This window comes from Apiospora aurea (assembly GCF_038362705.1).
Source record: "Apiospora aurea strain CBS 24483 chromosome Unknown utg000006l_segment0_segment0, whole genome shotgun sequence".
NCBI classification, from domain to species: Eukaryota; Fungi; Ascomycota; class Sordariomycetes; order Amphisphaeriales; family Apiosporaceae; genus Apiospora; species Apiospora aurea.
The window spans coordinates 3799708-3815881 of record NW_027117393.1 but is presented as its reverse complement, the minus strand read 5'-3'; the positions used below and the strand labels follow the sequence as shown (position 1 = coordinate 3815881).

Below are 16174 nucleotides of genomic sequence, written 5' to 3'. Positions count from 1 at the left end.
GTATTCTTGCAGGGCCTATTCCCTGGGCGTGGTACCAGCTGGCCCTAGAATCAGGGTGGTAATGGTCTCAAAGGGTGTGACGCGGGAGCTGTCTCGAAGTATCTGAAGGTTTTGGCAAGGCGTTTGATTCCAACCAACACTGATATGTAGATACTTTAAGTTGGGAAGAAAGCATGGCAATAGTTGTGCCACTGGCGTCAACTCAGGTAGGTTGGACACAACACACAGGAATGGACTCTTGTCGGCCCAGATCGGGAATGGGATATGATTGGTACCTAAGCGATCGAAAGCCTTCTTGGACATGGGGGATTGCTCCCAACAGTCATATGGGCCTGGTGCCACTTCGATACCTCGCACCAATGCGGCTAACTCTGGTTTGGCGAGGATGTTTTTCCAAAAGCCGGAAAACCCATCACGTTCTTCCCTGGTGCCGCGGAATCTGAGGAGAAGTGGCTGCGCGATAGAGCGGAGCGTTTTGGAGCTCTGGCAGAGTTGCCGCAGAGCGTCTCGTGCTTATATAATGTCCGGAATCGAGTGCCTCCAACAAAAGCGCCGATCTTGCTGGTCTGCAAGCGCGGCGCAGATGATGATCCAGAGCTCGGGAGGGAATGTGTGTTCGACGGCCATTGTGCGAGCTGCAGGTTGCTTTCCCCAGGCGAACATTGTGGAAAGGAGGTGGTTATAGAGATAATCACGATGTCTTGGTGTTTTGGTTGTTTGTGTCGTCAACAACAACAAGTTTTAGCTTTTTCCGTACCCGAAATGAAAAGGAGAGAACTTGGTTTGTTGATTCGGGTGGCAGAGTTACGAAATTTCAAAAAGGGGGAGACAGAGAACCTTTATAGCTTTTTTGCGAAATTTCAAATTGAGTTTAAGCTTTTGCTCATCCATGGTATTGTCTCCGTTGAATTCAGAACTCTATGGACTTACATCTGTTGCACTGGGTAGGAATTATAGCTGGTATTTGGTGACAGTTGCTTAGTATAGAACACTTGTGTATTGAATCAAGGCAGAAGCTATTAACTTTTACCAATTCATTACTGGCAATATTTGCTTGTCATCTCCTATACTTTTCCTTTTTATAAATTACCGTATAAATCACTAAAGAGATATAGTCAAAAATTCCAAAGCAGTTAAACCAAACCTAACCATCTCATCTCTCTTCCAGTTCGCATCCTAGCCATCATCTTCAATCGGTCTGGCGACACAGCGACCAGTGAGCCAGGGTTGTCCCTCAGGCTCCGTTTCTCGCTTTCCACATCCGCATCGAGCAAACCCTCCTCCGCCAGCCTTGGAACTAGCAACGAAACCTCTCCGGTGCCCTGCGTAACAAATCCGAACTCCCATTGCGCAGCCGCGATCTTGGCAATTCGAACACCTTCCGGCAGAGGCCCGAGCATGGCGTCGCCATCGCAAGTGTCCATCGTGACACACTGGCCCACCACGATATAGCCGCCTCCATCCGTCGCCGGCAACGACCGCAACAGCATAGGGAAATCTACATCCCAGAAGGATGCTGACCTGATCCCCAGGTGCGGCTGACCCGGGACATAGAATCGGGACGCCGCGCGCGTCCCACCCCAGCCGCCGACCTACCAAGTCCTCGCAGTAGACGCCTATAGCCATGGACAGGCCGGGGCTACCGGCGGCCCGGTCCTCGGTCAGGGTCCCCGCGAGGAGCTGACGCACTGCATCGTCATAGTCGTGCGCCGAAGAGCCCCGCGCGCGCCGCGAACGCGTGCTGCACCCGCTTGATGATGTCCTCATACGTCGCCGACATGAGCCCGCCTGCCTGCGTGTACGCGATGCCCACCGCGGACTCGGTCCGGTCCGCCGAGAGGCCTAGGAGGCGTGAGCCCGCCAGCGCGGCGGCAGGGCAACCGAGGATAACGCCGGAGTGCCAGCCGCGTGTGAACAGCTCCGGGCCGCCGAGAGTAAGGCCCGACTTGAAGCCGACGAAGGCTGCCATGAGGAAGTCGAGCCCCGTTATCTTTTGCTGGGTTTTACCCCGGCCGTTGCAGGTAGAGAGAAATTGCACGGCGGCTAGGAGGTTGGTATCACCACCACGGCGGAGTGTGTTCTGTTGCTTGGATGAAGGCGCCGTTCAAGGTGGCCGCTGCGAGTGGGCCTAGTTTCTTCAAGTGTAGCCATCATCAGCCAACAAATGCAAGGGACATTTCCATGATTATTGGAGTAGCTACTCACCTCAGGGTATCCATTGACGCTGCCGTATCCAGGGGGTTCGTAGTCGAAAATGGCATCGGCACATTGTTGCGACTATGGCACATGGCCGCCAACAAGGGCGCACGCTGTTCCATCTGGGATCAGATGATTAACACGCTCAAGGACTTCCTTTGGGACGTTCGAACCTTTCAAGGCGATGGCCCATTCACAAAGTGCGGTGGTAGTGTCGGCATTGTCGTCCAGGGCGGGATCGGTGTCCGTGTTGGAGTGCACATGGCCCGGACCGGCAGACTCGGCAGCTGTCATGGTGGAACGAGCGAAATATAGCAAGGCTAGGGCGATACACTTGGAAAAAGACTCGGGGCCGAACGAGTGTCCGATCCCGAAACTTGAAAGATCAATTCATTGTTTTAAGCAATCCGGAGAGCGACGCCTAATTCGTCGGCCCGCATCCGCACAGCCAACCATGGACACAAAGACCACGTTTTCTTCTATTGGCTTCCTTTCACTTTTTCGACTCATACCGGCATACCGGCACGAGGAAATGATTCAAAATAGAGCAAAGACCACAAGTTCCAATGGCGCCGCAGACGCGGCAATCTCAGTTATGACCTCTGCCCAGCAGATGCTGACGTCGAGTTAGCCGTGTCGGCTCCGGTTCCGGTTCCGGTTCCGGTTTCGGGTCCAGTCGCTTGGGACCACCAAGAACACTCCATTTCAACAATTACATCTCTTCGGTAGGTCCTGAAGGTGAAGGGGGATACCGGGATTACCCGGCTATTACAGATAATGCCCTCGCGGAAATGGCAGCCACGAACAGAAATGAAGTCGGAAATGGTGCAGAGTTGTAAGAGCTCCTCGATTGACTGCCCGAAATACTTTGGACTCTACTTGAGAGTAGCGCCACCGTTTGAGCTCACCATGGACCCAGTAGCATCCGTGTTCTTGACAAGATAGATATACGCCTCCGCCACCTCATCGGGCGAGGCCGGCTTCCCCAGCAGGCTCTGCTCCACCACCATCTTCTTGATCACGTCCCGGTGCTCCCCCACATCTCAGTCTCAGTCGGTCCCGGCGCCACAACGTTGACCCGGATCGGCGCCAGGTCGACCGCCAAGTTCCGCGCCAGGCCGTGCTGCGCCGAGACGAACGCGGCCAGCACGCTGTAGCCCGGAATGGGCTTCTCCGCGACCTGCCCGGACGTAAAGATGATGCTCGAGTTGGGTCCCGACTTCAGGAACCGGGGCGCCAGCTTGCCGATGAGCAGCGGCACGAAGAGCGGAAGACGCGCGAGCCCGTTCGCAGAGGCAAGGTCAATCTCGGAGATGGGGACGGGGACGCCGCAACCCGCCGTGTTGACGATGTGGTCGAGCGGCTGTTGCCCGCCCTGGGTGACGTCGGTGAACAACTTCTCCAGTGCGGCCTCCGGGTCGGCGCCGGCAAGGTCGACGACGTGGCCGGATACCTGGCCGGCGACTCCGCCGCCGCTGCTGCCACTGAGTCTTGAGACGGCGTCTTGGACTTTGTCGGCGCTCGAGGACGCAATGGCTACTTTGGCGCCGCCGGCCAGCGCGAGTTTCGCCGCGGAGAAACCCATGCCGGAGGAGCCGCCGATGATCAGCAAGTACTGTCCTTCGAGCGGAGCCATTGTATCGTCACAGGGTTGGGATGTATGAAGAAGTCGGCTGTGCTTGAGTGCAATGATAACATCGGTCAACCTGTAATGTGGCTAGACCACTTAGAAAGCAGGGCTGGTCTGTCTGATAATTCAATATGAGGAGCAAGGGAAGGGGCATTTCGAAGCGCTGGCTTATATCCTGATGTTCGGAGTTAGCACTGAGCGGAAACATGGTCCAGTTAAACCCGGCTTATCAGCATAAAGGGGTTAACCCCAGCCAATCGCCGAACGCCAAGCTCAGCATGGGGGATTGTACATGTCATCGATAAAGTGCACATTGTTGGGTTACAGTCTGGTATTGCTTCATTATAAGGATGTTAAAAAATTGTGTTTCCGTGTCAACAACTATTGCTAAAACGCTGTCAAATGTGGCAAAACACAAAGATGGAACCTCCGGAATATATCGATGCACCTGAACTGACGAATAAAGAAAACACAAGGAAAATAAGGAAGCACAAGCGTGTAAGTGGCTATTTGCTACCGGAAATCGCTGTCCATCAGACTAGCCTTTGCAAAGGAGGACTGTGAGTGATCTCCGCCACCTTCTTCACGAACGCGCTGCGCAGGGAGAATGGCTTCCCCACCACGTTCGGAATGAACCTGCGCACGAGCCGCTCCGGGCGTATCCCATCCAACTGGATGCGACTGCGCAAGAAGTCCCTCCAGGCCGGCACTCTGGGCTGCAGTCGGCTCGAGTGGAACGGTACATCGATGCCGACCAGGGGGACGGGTGGCCTGCACAAACATATTGGACACCTTCGACGTTGAACTTGGCAACCTCCAGGAGCTCTCCGCTTTCTTGGTGAATGTGGCGGACGATATGCCTCAATGCGTCGTCGTCGAAGCCTATGCTCATAAAACGTTACATTCATTAGCTGAGAGAACGGATGAGTAGTAACTAAGTAAACTTGCGTTTGCCGGCACGGATGGAGAACTCGGTGATTACGGACGTACCGGAGCAGATACGATGATCCACCGGTCCAGGGCGGCATCCTGCAAGAAACGTTCCGGAACTCAATGGCGGCCTGGACAAACCTTCTGCTAGTTGGCAGTACCGGTCCCATCAAAACGCCCACGGACACATGTGCCACCGCCGTGGAGTCCCTCGACAACGCCTGCGAGGCCATCCGGTCCTGCCGCGTCAAGGTCGCGCTGGGTGCGGCGTGCAGATCGTCATAGGATGAAGATGCAGCGCATGGGAAGTATTTTAGGATGCATGTGATGCAGCTGAGATTTGAATCGCGGGTGCACCGCAGAGCGACACAAAACTTGCGCAACTATGAATTGGAGTTTTGATTTATCCGGTAGCTTGTCGTTTTCGACTTATACCAACAGGCTGACAGAAGCAAATGACCCGAAGCAGAGTAAATAAGCGACCAATAAGCCCGGTACAAACACAAATTCCGTCGTCGTGGCTCAAGCAGCGAAAGAAATAAAACCGGCCTTCCTGCTGACATTTTCGTCGAAGAGGAGAAAACGTCAACGGCGGCTCGACTCGACTAAGCCTTTCATTTCATTGCCTTTTGTATAGCAAGATGGCATATATCGCAGGGTTTCTGGCCCTTACCACCGTCTTGAACTCACAACGCTCTTATGGATCCCTACCACGCTCATATGGATCAAGGTCAGACCCCCTACCCTCGGACGTGGCGGATTCGAGTGCCTCACTCGCAAGTCCAGATGCCAAGTCGAATGGTATTCGCAGGTATCGTCGACTCGTACCCGATTGGGCACGCAAGCAATGGCGCAGACTCCGGCCACTCAAGCCTCAGCCAAAGCCGCTCTGGTGGCTAAGAATGCAGCACAACCTAGTCCTCAGCCCTCTGCACCGACTGCCAGAGGAGATTATGCTGGAAATATGCCGCGACCCGGACGGTTCCGATGTTTACATCATGCGCCAAACTTGCTCTCTATTCCGCCGCATTTTGTCCGACCCAGAGTTCGTAGGGCCGGTGCAAACGCAATATTTCATGAGAAGCTCGCCCCCAGTTTTGAACCTCCCGCATCGCCAGGTCGGTTGGGAGGACGTGTTTGAGCGCCTTCGCCGTCGTCGTTGCTGCTCGGCCTGCGTCGATGCCAGACTCCCCGGCCAGGTCGGATTCGAAGCCGGTTCCGCATACGACACCACCATGTTTTGGATGGCAAACGAGACTAAATACTGCATCGAGTGTCAGGTTCCGCACCATCTAATTACGTTCTCAAAGAGCCAGCGTGAGGTCGAGGGCGGTGCGATCTGCATCATGGTCGAAGGCGGCGTTGCAATTTGCCCACATCACACCGTCTCGCTGAGGCAGCTACTAGAGTGGCGAAAGGTGATTCGGAGTAATAATCACCCATCACCTCCATGGTTCCTGCGTTGCGACCTGTGTTTCCAAGAATTCGAAGAGCCCTTGCGGTATTCGGCAGTCCAGCCATCCGCGACCTGTCTTTCACCCGAGACCATCAAGCTGCCCGATCATCTAAAGGGAACTGCCATCCAGGGTGCGCTCTGCGTGCAGTGGACCATACCGCTTCGGGTGAAAACAAAAGCAGCAGTGGCCGCAGCTACGACCGCATTTGACTACAGAGTGGGCGAACATGAATCACACGGGGCCGAAAAGATCGAGGAGGCTTTGACCCAGGCGGCCGAGGCTGGGTATAATAACCTCCTCTGTCCCCATATCAGCTTTGACGGTCTTCCTATTTTCCATAACTTCGTACGTTATGCGAATGAGGCAGCACGTGACTTCAAAAAAAAAAAAAGGTTATACCTGGGAAAGTGAACTGGATCTGACTGAGGGGTTTCTACAACGATCTAACGAAAGATACGCCATGACACCGGGCTGGTTCCGTGCGATGTGCCCAGTTTGTTCGCACCCCTATGGGCTCCTTTCATTCTTGAGTAAGCCTCAGCGGTACGAGTACCTCTGGACCGTGGGAAAACGGGGACTTTTTCTTCAACGGCAACTAAAAATGCCCGTGCCGGACCTGGCCGCCCCGTGGTCCGTCATTCACGACGTCTGGCTACAGATGCTGAACCCGGAGTCGTACGGGCTGACCACCGATAAAGACCTGAAACATATAACCTGGTGCCCGGACAAGCGGTGCGCCAATGGGAGGTCGTGGGCCACGCACCAGAAGCACTTGGATATTATCACGGAGCATTTCAAGGCGAGATGGTCGAATCCCATACAGTTGAGTCCACAAGTGGGATGTTCCCCACCTGTCTTCCATGAACCCGACGCGACAAAATACCTAATGGAGCGGAAGCATCATCCTCATATGTATAGGGGGCTAAGGTTCCTTCCTGTCCCCAAACCCGAATGGATGCGGTATCCCCCCGATCCCTGAACAGTGGCTTTACAGGTAATTTCATCTGTACTGGACGGATCCGCTATTGCTTAGTGCGGTTTCTGTAACTTGGCCTATCGCTTCTGGCGTTGGTGCGCTACTTGCTTGACTTGAGTCTATTTGTACCGTCCTGCACAGCTCTGTGAACTTGCTATAGTAAAATTGGTTATTTTGTTTTATCAATATTATCCCATCACGTATAGTGCGCGCCAGAGTATTGGATTCTGGACTTAACCTTCCAGCTTGGTGCAACTCAGCGAAATTTCCCTTCAATGTTTTGAATATAGGATGAGAGCCCCAGGTATAGCTGAGGGTAGCATATCTGAGATTATCTTTCTCAATGTCGGTCATATCTTGGCCCGCCACCAACTTGCCGAGCTGGGCATCGATAAATCGTAGCTGATCTCTCAACTTGGACCGCATACGATTGCCGTTGCAGAAGCTTCCATGGTGCAACTCACAGACGTTCAGCCAACGTTGGACGTGAGCCAGGTCAATCTGGGAGTTTGCAACTCTCCGCGCTAGAAAGCTTGGATTGCTTAATGTCTCGTCATCGGAGACAAGCATGATGTAAGTATTCGGGATGATTGCGTCCGGATCATAGATCCGCATCCGCCTCGTAACTGTGGAATCGCGAGGTCCAATTGCAATTGCATCACCCTCGCTAGTTACGCGCCCATCCAATTGCCTACACCAAACATATTCGTTATTCCTTTATATCCGGGTATCATGCCTTTTGACCCGGTCCGAGACGACCGGGGTAATGTTGGTGTATGAATGAAAAAGAAAACAGACTGGAATAGCAAGATAAGGTCAGTAAGCCAAGTATTCGCTGCCTCATGAGGAACTCACCCAGTCAAAGCAACATGACACGCGCTCCCTTGCGTCCGTCAGGCCGTCAAATCCAACACTTCCCGTCTCCGTGTACGTGGCATTGAAAACCAGCCAGCAAAAGGAGCAGGAAGTGCGTCTTCGATATATTTCGTCCAGGAACCCAAGCCTGCATTGGCCCATGCCCAGAGGATCAAACCCCGAGGCAAGCACGCCGGGAAGACCGGTGACATTGTCTTTTAAGTCCGGAAGAAACTTCCCTTTCGAAAGGTGAAGCTGCTCGCACTTGGAACACAATTGGTCCACGGGCACTTCCACAGTTTCGACGGGATTTCTCCCTCTGCTATCTCTGCTTGACGGACGGCGACATTGGAGATTGTTCCCAGGAGACGATCTGGAAGGCGAACCTGACAGAGCCTCACCGAATGTGCAAAAGGACCTTTGTGCTTACTGAGGGGAAGTTCGCTGCACGCTAGCCAGTTATTGTGCCTTTCAGCTGCCAGCCAAGGCAGCTTACTGGTGGAGAAGGAGGAGACTGCACCGAAGAGCCAATAGGCGAGACATGTATTCTGCGACACCGGTTTGCAGGCAGACTGGCAGCCTGACAGCCAGCAAAGCGGCTCGTGCCGCCAATCCCTGCCCCAAGAGAGCCTTCGAAGGCTGCCTTAGGCCTATCGGTCTCCCCAGATCAGGAGGGATTGTGCGACCTGCAGGAAGCTGACGGCTCGCATTACCTGCCGCTTCTGGGCTAGTCTGACCACCCACAAAGTGCTTTTTCTGCACTCTCTAGAGGCAGGCTGCGGCCACCACATCTGCACTTTACTTGGCGTTGGGCGAATTGAGCCTGGCCGTGAGAAGAAACTGCCGATGAGAGGCCGTGGGTGGGTGTGGCATTCGGCTCTTATCAGGCGTTGCCTCTTCTCAACTAACTAAGCAGATGAAAAACACGACCACCCCCCGGAGGTAAGACCAACTACATACCTCTTAGCTCTTTCCCACTTTTCGCGAACCACTTTGTGACGACACTAGTGAAGCCTCTCCTATTGGTGTATACAGACGGGCGGACATTTGCGCACATCGATTTACTCCACCTCCATGAGCGCACGCCGCTGCGCATGGTGAAAAGGCGGGATCGAGACGAGCAATAAAATCGTTATTAGTCTGAGTTCCCTCCTTCTTTGACCGCATCGAGAGCCGCCATGGCGACCGATCCGGTCGCGCCCAGCGAGCACGTCGTGCTCGCGGACTGCAAGGACGGCAACAACGTGCTGCAGTCGCAGATGGCGTACTTCAACGCGACGAGCCCGGAGAGCAAGCCGCAGGACACGGCCGTGGTGGCGACGCCCGAGGGCCAGCTGGCCAGCTGGTACTGCGGCTTCTCGTGGGGCCAGTTCACCACGACGGGGGTCCAGTTCAACGCGACCCTGGGCCCCAAGCCGGCCGAGGGCGGCTACGTCGGGAACGGGACCAACGGGTACGACAGCAACAACGGCGGGTTCCGGTGCTGGCAGCAGTACAAGCTGAACCGGTACAAGCAGGGTCAGTTCCAGTGTTCCGAGGTCATCCGCTGCGACCATCGTGAAGCACCGTGTACGTCGAAACAAGGTTGCCCCAGTTGAGCGGAGAAGGGACGTGTTGCGATTTAGTGTCAAACGCTAATCTAATCTCACGACAGCTCCACTTCCATTGACTTCATGTTCGCCGTCGGACGACGTCGGTGACACAGGGGTCCCCCACGGCCTCGCCCTCGGTGCCCAAATCGGCATCGGTGTCGGCTGTGGTGTCGCCGGTCTGATCCTGCTGGTAGTCGCTGGCCTCTTCTGGCGCCACTTTCGTAAGCGAAGCCGGCTGGCGGCCGAGTTACCGGCTGGAGGAGAAGGAGGAGAGAAAGGTACCGCCTACATGCAAAACATGGCGCCCGGTACCGCCCACGCAGACTACTACCAACACTATCCCCAAGAACTGGACGCGATACATGAGCGAGTAGAGGCGGACACCTCGTCGCCCATGGGGGAGCTATATGTACCAGATCAGCAGCACGAGATGGAGACGCCAGAGTCGCGATACTACACTCACTATGACGAGCATGGAAACACCATTCCTAGGACATAAGCATTTGCGTTGGAAGATCATCACTATCGTGGTAAGTATTGAAAGGGCAAACTGCGATTACTTGTCAGGAATTCTCTATAGTAGCGGACTTAAAGGGGTCACGGACACAAGAGCTCCGCTTTCTGGTTGTACTAGTTCTGAATTTTTGCTTATGATAGTTTGGGTTCACAGGAATCAATAGAGCACTTTACATATCAAGCGTAAGGCGAAATCGGGTCATCGGAGGAATTCCGGTCCACCGAAGGAACCTAGACACCCCCTGACCTGGATCTCGTAGATTTCGAGTGGGTAGCGAGAAGGGTATACAGCCCCCGGAGTTAAACAGCGGCTAGGGTAGCTCAAAATGGGACCCTGGATATGTAAGTACCCATTGTTTCACTCGGCCTGATATAGCATCCCGATCCCGGGCTGGATGCATGTAACGTCGTCCGGCCAACCGGACGAACCAAAGTTGGGCGGGGGTTCTTCAGCCCCCTGATTGGCCACGACCTCGCTCAAGCTGCTGCCTTGAACTCATCGCGTCTGATAACACTGAACGGCCAGTCAAAGTCCATTGGCATTCCCCTCAACCTCATCAGCTAACCTGCCATACTCAGCGCCAACCCTTTCCCGCTTTTAGCCCACGTCTGTATCTTGGATTCACAAATCTGATCAACCGGAACTTACTCCGTTCCACCATCTCCGCAATGCCAGACCCCGTCCCCGAACCCTGCACCCCCTCCTCCCCCTCTTCCTCCTCCCCTCCGAGCTCCGCCACCGCATCTGGGAGTACTACCTCTCCTTCACCCACGCCGACTTCGTCGACTCCATGCGGCCCATGCACACCTTCCTAAATGACGACAATGACAACACCACCACCACCACCACCACCACCACCACGAGCACCCCCTTACCCTCCCTAATGCTAGCCAGCAAGTCCGCCTACCGCGAACTAGCCCCCCTAGTCCACCATGACGCCGTCCTGCGCATCCACCGCCCCGGGTCCCGCAACGAGCGCCGGATCGGCTTCGCCGTGCACGGCAACCTGCGCTTCGAGCGCCTGCGCCGGTTGGTCCTGGTGGTCGACCTCGACTACCCCTACTGGAACGCCTGGCTGGACTTCTTCGGCGCCGTCCTCGTCCGGGCGCCCGGCTTGGAGCATCTTACGGTCGATTGGGCGCCAAGAAGAACCCTGGCTGCCGCCGCAGCGTATTCGTTCCACCGAGCTGGCGCGTGGGAGTACAGGCGCGACGCGAAGAAGGAGGGCACCTTTCTCGACATGCTGGTTGGTTTCGCCAGCCTCCAGACCCTGAGTTTCTACGGCCGGATCCCGGAGCTCTGGATCAAGAGACTCCAACAAGGTACTACTGTAGCTGTAAAGTGTCACTCGTATAGGTGGTGGAGGGAGCCCGGTATGGAGTAATTGGCTCTTACTTTCTCTCAACTATGATGCCATGCAATAGCATCACCACGTCGTGCTTGAACAGTTGTCACATTTCATTTCTGCCGGTCACTGGTCTTATGACTTTATATTCATAGAGTACTTTTTGTCGAGAAGTAATGTGATGTTAGCGAGTGAACGAAGGATACCAAAGTTTGCAGGGTCCAAGAGTAAAGTTTCTGACTGATAAGTGAGACAATAGTCCAACAGCTGTCAGACACCAATCTTACTCGGCCTCCTCAATCGGCTCTTCCTCGCCATACTCCTCATCATCCCCATCGATGGTCGCATCCTGGTACTGCTGGTACTCGGCAATCAGGTCGTTCATGTTCGACTCGGCCTCGGTAAACTCCATCTCATCCATTCCCTCGCCCGTGTACCAGTGAAGGAAGGCCTTGCGGCGGAACATGGCCGAGAACTGCTCGCCCACACGCTTGAAGATCTCCTGAATAGCAGTAGAGTTGCCCACGAACGTGGACGACATCTTCAGACCCTTTGGTGGGATGGAGCAAAGCGCCGTCTGGACGTTGTTGGGAATCCACTCGACGAAATAGGACGAGTTGCGCTGCTGAACGCTGTACATCTGGTCCTCGACCGTCTTCATCGCCACATTGCCACGGAAGATGGCGGAGCAGGTCAAGTATCGGCCGTTACGGAAGTCGGAACCGGTCATCATGTTCTTCGGATCGAACATCTGCTGGGTAAGGTCGGGCACCGAAATGGCGCGGAACGAATGGGCGCCGCGGCTCGTGAGAGGCGCAAATCCGACCATAAAGAAGTGGAGTCGGGGGAACGGGACCTAGAACACACAATGATTAGCTTCAACTGGCCCATGCCGGCTCCCTAACGACGTCATAGGTTCCGCCTTACCATGTTCACAGCAAGCTTGCGCAGATCCGAGTTCAGCTGTCCCGGGAATCGAAGAGAGGTGGACACTCCGGACATGACCGCCGACACGAGATGGTTGTAGTCGCCATAGGAGGGGTTGCTGAGCTTCAATGTGCGTAGGCAGATGTCATGGAGCGACTCGTTGTCGATGCAGAAGGTCGCGTCCGAGTTTTCAACAAGCTGGTGGACGGAAAGCGTCGCATTGTACGGCTCCACAACCGTGTCCGACACCTTGGGCGACGGGACCACGCTGAAAGTGGCCATCATGCGGTCGGGAAATTCTGGTCAATTGGGTTAGATCCTTCCTGGACCCGGGAAACTCGGGAAGCGTAGCCTACCTTCGCGAATCTTAGAGATGAGCAGCGTGCCCATGCCGGATCCGGTGCCACCACCGAGCGAGTGGGTGATCTGAAAGCCCTGCAGGCAATCGCAACCTTCGGCCTCGCGGCGCACGACGTCGAGCACCTGGTCGACGAGCTCGGCGCCTTCGGTGTAGTGTCCCTTGGCCCAGTTGTTGCCGGCGCCCGACTGGCCAAAGACGTAGTTATCCGGGCGGAAGAGCTGACCAAAGGGCCCGGCGCGCACGGCGTCCATGGTGCCCGGCTCCAGATCGACCAGGACTGCGCGGGGCACATACTTGTTGTTGGATGCCTGTGTTTGCCCTCGAGCGTTAGCAACCGACCTCCGAATGGACCAGACGCATCTGCGGGTCGGATATCAATTCGCGCATACCTCGTTGAAGTAGACACTCATGCGCTCAAGCTGCAAGTCGGAGGATCCTTGGTACCTGCATCGGGTCAGCAATTGTAATGGTGGTGCGGTGTCAATGGCGACAATTGATCATGGGGGGATGCTTACTGGCCGTCGCTGTCCAGGCCATGCTCGGCCGAGATGTTCTGCCAGAAGGCAGAGCCGATCTGGTTGCCCTGTTGGATCGCGCATCAGTCAACAGCTCGAATGTTGATCGCTGAGTAAGTTGACGGGTGCTTACACATTGGCCAGTTTGCAGGTGGACCTAGTCAATTGATTACTGTCAGCCTGAACTCGATCCCAGACATGGCAACCTCGTAAGGCGGACTCACAATCTCGCGCATGATGTCGGCGGTGTTGGTTGGTGCTTGTTTGACTGTTTGACTCGGTCGCGCGCTCGAGCAGGAGGATTGTTTTGACAGGTTTGGGTGGCTAGGAGCAGGCGGGAGACAAGGCAGGATTAAAAAGGCAGCGAAGGGATTGAGATCCGGGGTTGTGCAAGAAAATTCGAAGCCCGTACTCCGTAGCCCGCGTGCAGATAAGCACTAATGCAATTGCTTGGGGGAGGTCAATTGCTCGTTGCCTGGCAAGCCTGGGCGTGACAGGTCATCAAAGCAGTACATTAGGGAGGGTGGCACTGGTCCTGATTGGCCCCAAACGCCAGCCGAGCGCTGCCATGGCTGCCTGACACTTCCCCGTGCCGCGACCGTTTAAGCCCAAAACGGCATCGTTGTCTTATGTTTCCTATCGATAGCATGTACCCAGCACTCGCGACGGCTTCAAAACTGCAGCGGCAACCTGCCATCAAAGAAGCCACGACTACATCATTAGGAATACACGACTATGATTCAAATGATAGAGCTCATACTACCTAAACATTGGCGCTTCTAGGACGTGAGTACGTAAGCGATAGCTTGTCGAAGTGCCAAGCGGCGATGTCGCTTTGGGGTACAGGACGTGTCTGGCAAAAGTAAACAATGATGCATACGGCAATGTACCGACCGGGGTGGTGCTGCACATTTCAGGCACCGAAATAACGCAGCGGTGAGATTCGCCCAGAACGTCGAAGCCCCGGCACTTCCCTCATGACAGTCAAATTGATCAATCTCCCGGGCTATTGCTCCGGGTGTGTCATATTACCTAACCCAGCACCAGCCGACTTGGCATCACCATCCATGTTGACAGATCAATTGATACAGGCATTTTGACACTTTTATTGGACCTGCCTCGCTGCTGCGATTGAAGCGGCTTCACATCTTTCACCCTCCACCCCGTACTTATCCCTGGCGTGAATTGCGCGAGACCAATTACGCCACAACCTCCCTTTGTTGAATCACCCATGTCTCTTGCTATCTTCAGTCATACTCCCATCACGGCACCCCCAACTGTGCACTCCCATGTTGGCCATTTAATGCCGCAGATGTTAGGTTTCTACAACTCCCCGGATGGCTATGACGGGCAGCTACATCCAGTCACGTTTGATTGGAATTCACTGATGCTATTGTTGTGAGGGCAATTCTATTTGTACATTCTGTTGAACCTATATGATCGAACCTATATGATTTGTGAATCATTCAAACCTCCCCACCTAGTTTTGCTATCCAGTTCAATGATGCGTCCATCCCCTATCGTTGGTATATGATCCTATATATAAGCACATTCGTGACTGGAATACGCCATTATTCCTCGGGGAGAGGGGTACAGTCTACGACTTGGAGGTACGACAAACTTACCCAGAGCTTACCTTAACATAGCCCTTACCACGAGACTTCCTCTTCGGGAGAGTCGCCTTGCACAGCCTCCTCGCCCTCCACGGGCTCAGGAAACATGGCCTCATCCATCAACCAGTCCAGCACCGCACTCCCAATCTCATTCGCAGTGTGATGCTTCTCAAGTATCCCCCCAATCGCGGCATAAGCCCGCCCCTCCTCGTAGCAAAACGCACCCGCGAGGCCCATCTCCGCCGCCACGCGCCCCACCCCGTCCATGACCTCGGGCTTCGGCGCAAAGTGCCGCCACATGCCGCAAGCGTGCGCGACGCGGCGCACGAGGTCCGACCACTCCTCCGTCTCGGGCCCGCCGAGCGGCAGAGACCGGATGTGGCGCAGGACGTGCATGAGCAGCGACGCGCCCGTCGCGTTGCCGTGCAGGATCATGTGCTTCAGCACGCCGTCGCGCCACTGCGCAGCGGCCTGGTAGCCCGGGCTGCTGCTGTCGGTCTCTTCTCCGTCTTCCAGCAGGCACGACATGTTGGCCAGCGACAGTGGCTCCCCCTCTGAGGGGACGTCCCAGAGCAGACGCTCCAGCTGCGCCGTGACCGCGGGGAGCAGCTCGGGACACCAGCCGCCGAGGGTGTGATTTTCGCGGTCCGCGGCCTCGGCAGCGCGGGCGCGCTCCTCGTGCTCGGCGAAGCCGGACTGGTGGGCCAGGGTGTCGGTCTTGAGGGACGCAATCCAAGGGTCGTAGTCGCCGCTGTTGCTGCGGAAGTAGGCGTGGGCGGCGCACAGGTCGCAGGCGCCGTAGCGGTGGTTCACCTCGTGCATGGCGCCCGGCCAGTCGCTTGCCTCGTTCCAGTGGAAGTGGTGGTGCCGGAGCGGGCCCACGCGGGCGCAGAGGGCCGGGCCGGGGAGGCAGATGGGGTCGTTGGGGGAAGTACTGGCGGACGGTGTGCCCGCAGGCATAGTGGTGGGCGACGATTGTTTGACACATGTTGGCTGAAAATGAATGTAGATATAAACAGATAACAAGATGGTCAAACGGGACGTTTTCGGGTGGTTGTATCTCAGGTACGTTTCTGGTCTACCTATCCTAGTCACGACGACCCGCCGTGATTTATACAGAGTGATGACTACGAGATAAAGGGGTTGTGTCCCAACAGCTCTTTGTCAACTTTTTAGTGTAAGTGACTTCCTATATACGATTGGTTTTTAACAATGTCCTTTGTACTTTGACAATTCCAATTGTCGTAATCTTCCCCCTGC

General features: G+C 55.3%; 9 protein-coding genes across 9 annotated transcripts; 4 read left to right on the top strand and 5 right to left on the bottom strand.

Annotated features, from left to right (window-relative positions):
* Positions 1–1133: 1133 nt before the first annotated feature.
* PG986_009764 (2-methylcitrate dehydratase PrpD) lies at positions 1134–2490 on the bottom strand (the record flags this gene model as incomplete). Its single annotated transcript, XM_066845986.1, has 5 exons — positions 1134–1538; positions 1597–1680; positions 1748–2080; positions 2206–2277; positions 2338–2490. The coding sequence occupies 5 exons, from the start codon at positions 2488–2490 to the stop codon at positions 1134–1136; spliced, it is 1047 nt and encodes a 348-aa protein (XP_066698384.1).
* Positions 2491–3071: 581 nt separating this feature from the next.
* On the bottom strand, positions 3072–3832 carry PG986_009763 (NAD(P)-binding protein; the record flags this gene model as incomplete). Its single annotated transcript, XM_066845985.1, has 2 exons — positions 3072–3227; positions 3266–3832. 2 exons carry the CDS (start codon positions 3830–3832, stop codon positions 3072–3074), a joined length of 723 nt encoding a protein of 240 aa, XP_066698383.1.
* Positions 3833–4339: 507 nt separating this feature from the next.
* PG986_009762 (uncharacterized protein) lies at positions 4340–4609 on the bottom strand (the record flags this gene model as incomplete). The annotated part of the gene is made up of 1 exon (XM_066845984.1): positions 4340–4609. The coding sequence occupies one exon, from the start codon at positions 4607–4609 to the stop codon at positions 4340–4342; it is 270 nt and encodes an 89-aa protein (XP_066698382.1).
* A 788-nt stretch (positions 4610–5397) lies between these two features.
* PG986_009761 (uncharacterized protein) lies at positions 5398–6635 on the top strand (the record flags this gene model as incomplete). Its single annotated transcript, XM_066845983.1, has 2 exons — positions 5398–6558; positions 6606–6635. The coding sequence occupies 2 exons, from the start codon at positions 5398–5400 to the stop codon at positions 6633–6635; spliced, it is 1191 nt and encodes a 396-aa protein (XP_066698381.1).
* A 179-nt stretch (positions 6636–6814) lies between these two features.
* Positions 6815–7211, top strand: PG986_009760 (uncharacterized protein; the record flags this gene model as incomplete). Its single annotated transcript, XM_066845982.1, has 2 exons — positions 6815–7048; positions 7197–7211. The coding sequence occupies 2 exons, from the start codon at positions 6815–6817 to the stop codon at positions 7209–7211; spliced, it is 249 nt and encodes an 82-aa protein (XP_066698380.1).
* A 2011-nt stretch (positions 7212–9222) lies between these two features.
* PG986_009759 (uncharacterized protein) lies at positions 9223–10135 on the top strand (the record flags this gene model as incomplete). The annotated part of the gene is made up of 2 exons (XM_066845981.1): positions 9223–9613; positions 9699–10135. The coding sequence occupies 2 exons, from the start codon at positions 9223–9225 to the stop codon at positions 10133–10135; spliced, it is 828 nt and encodes a 275-aa protein (XP_066698379.1).
* Positions 10136–10821: 686 nt separating this feature from the next.
* On the top strand, positions 10822–11537 carry PG986_009758 (uncharacterized protein; the record flags this gene model as incomplete). The annotated part of the gene is made up of 2 exons (XM_066845980.1): positions 10822–10833; positions 10884–11537. 2 exons carry the CDS (start codon positions 10822–10824, stop codon positions 11535–11537), a joined length of 666 nt encoding a protein of 221 aa, XP_066698378.1.
* Positions 11538–11781: 244 nt separating this feature from the next.
* PG986_009757 (beta-tubulin family protein) lies at positions 11782–13537 on the bottom strand (the record flags this gene model as incomplete). Its single annotated transcript, XM_066845979.1, has 7 exons — positions 11782–12354; positions 12426–12724; positions 12782–13094; positions 13176–13230; positions 13302–13369; positions 13435–13458; positions 13526–13537. 7 exons carry the CDS (start codon positions 13535–13537, stop codon positions 11782–11784), a joined length of 1344 nt encoding a protein of 447 aa, XP_066698377.1.
* Positions 13538–14950: 1413 nt separating this feature from the next.
* Positions 14951–15874, bottom strand: PG986_009756 (uncharacterized protein; the record flags this gene model as incomplete). Its single annotated transcript, XM_066845978.1, has 1 exon — positions 14951–15874. One exon carries the CDS (start codon positions 15872–15874, stop codon positions 14951–14953), a length of 924 nt encoding a protein of 307 aa, XP_066698376.1.
* Positions 15875–16174: the final 300 nt, after the last annotated feature.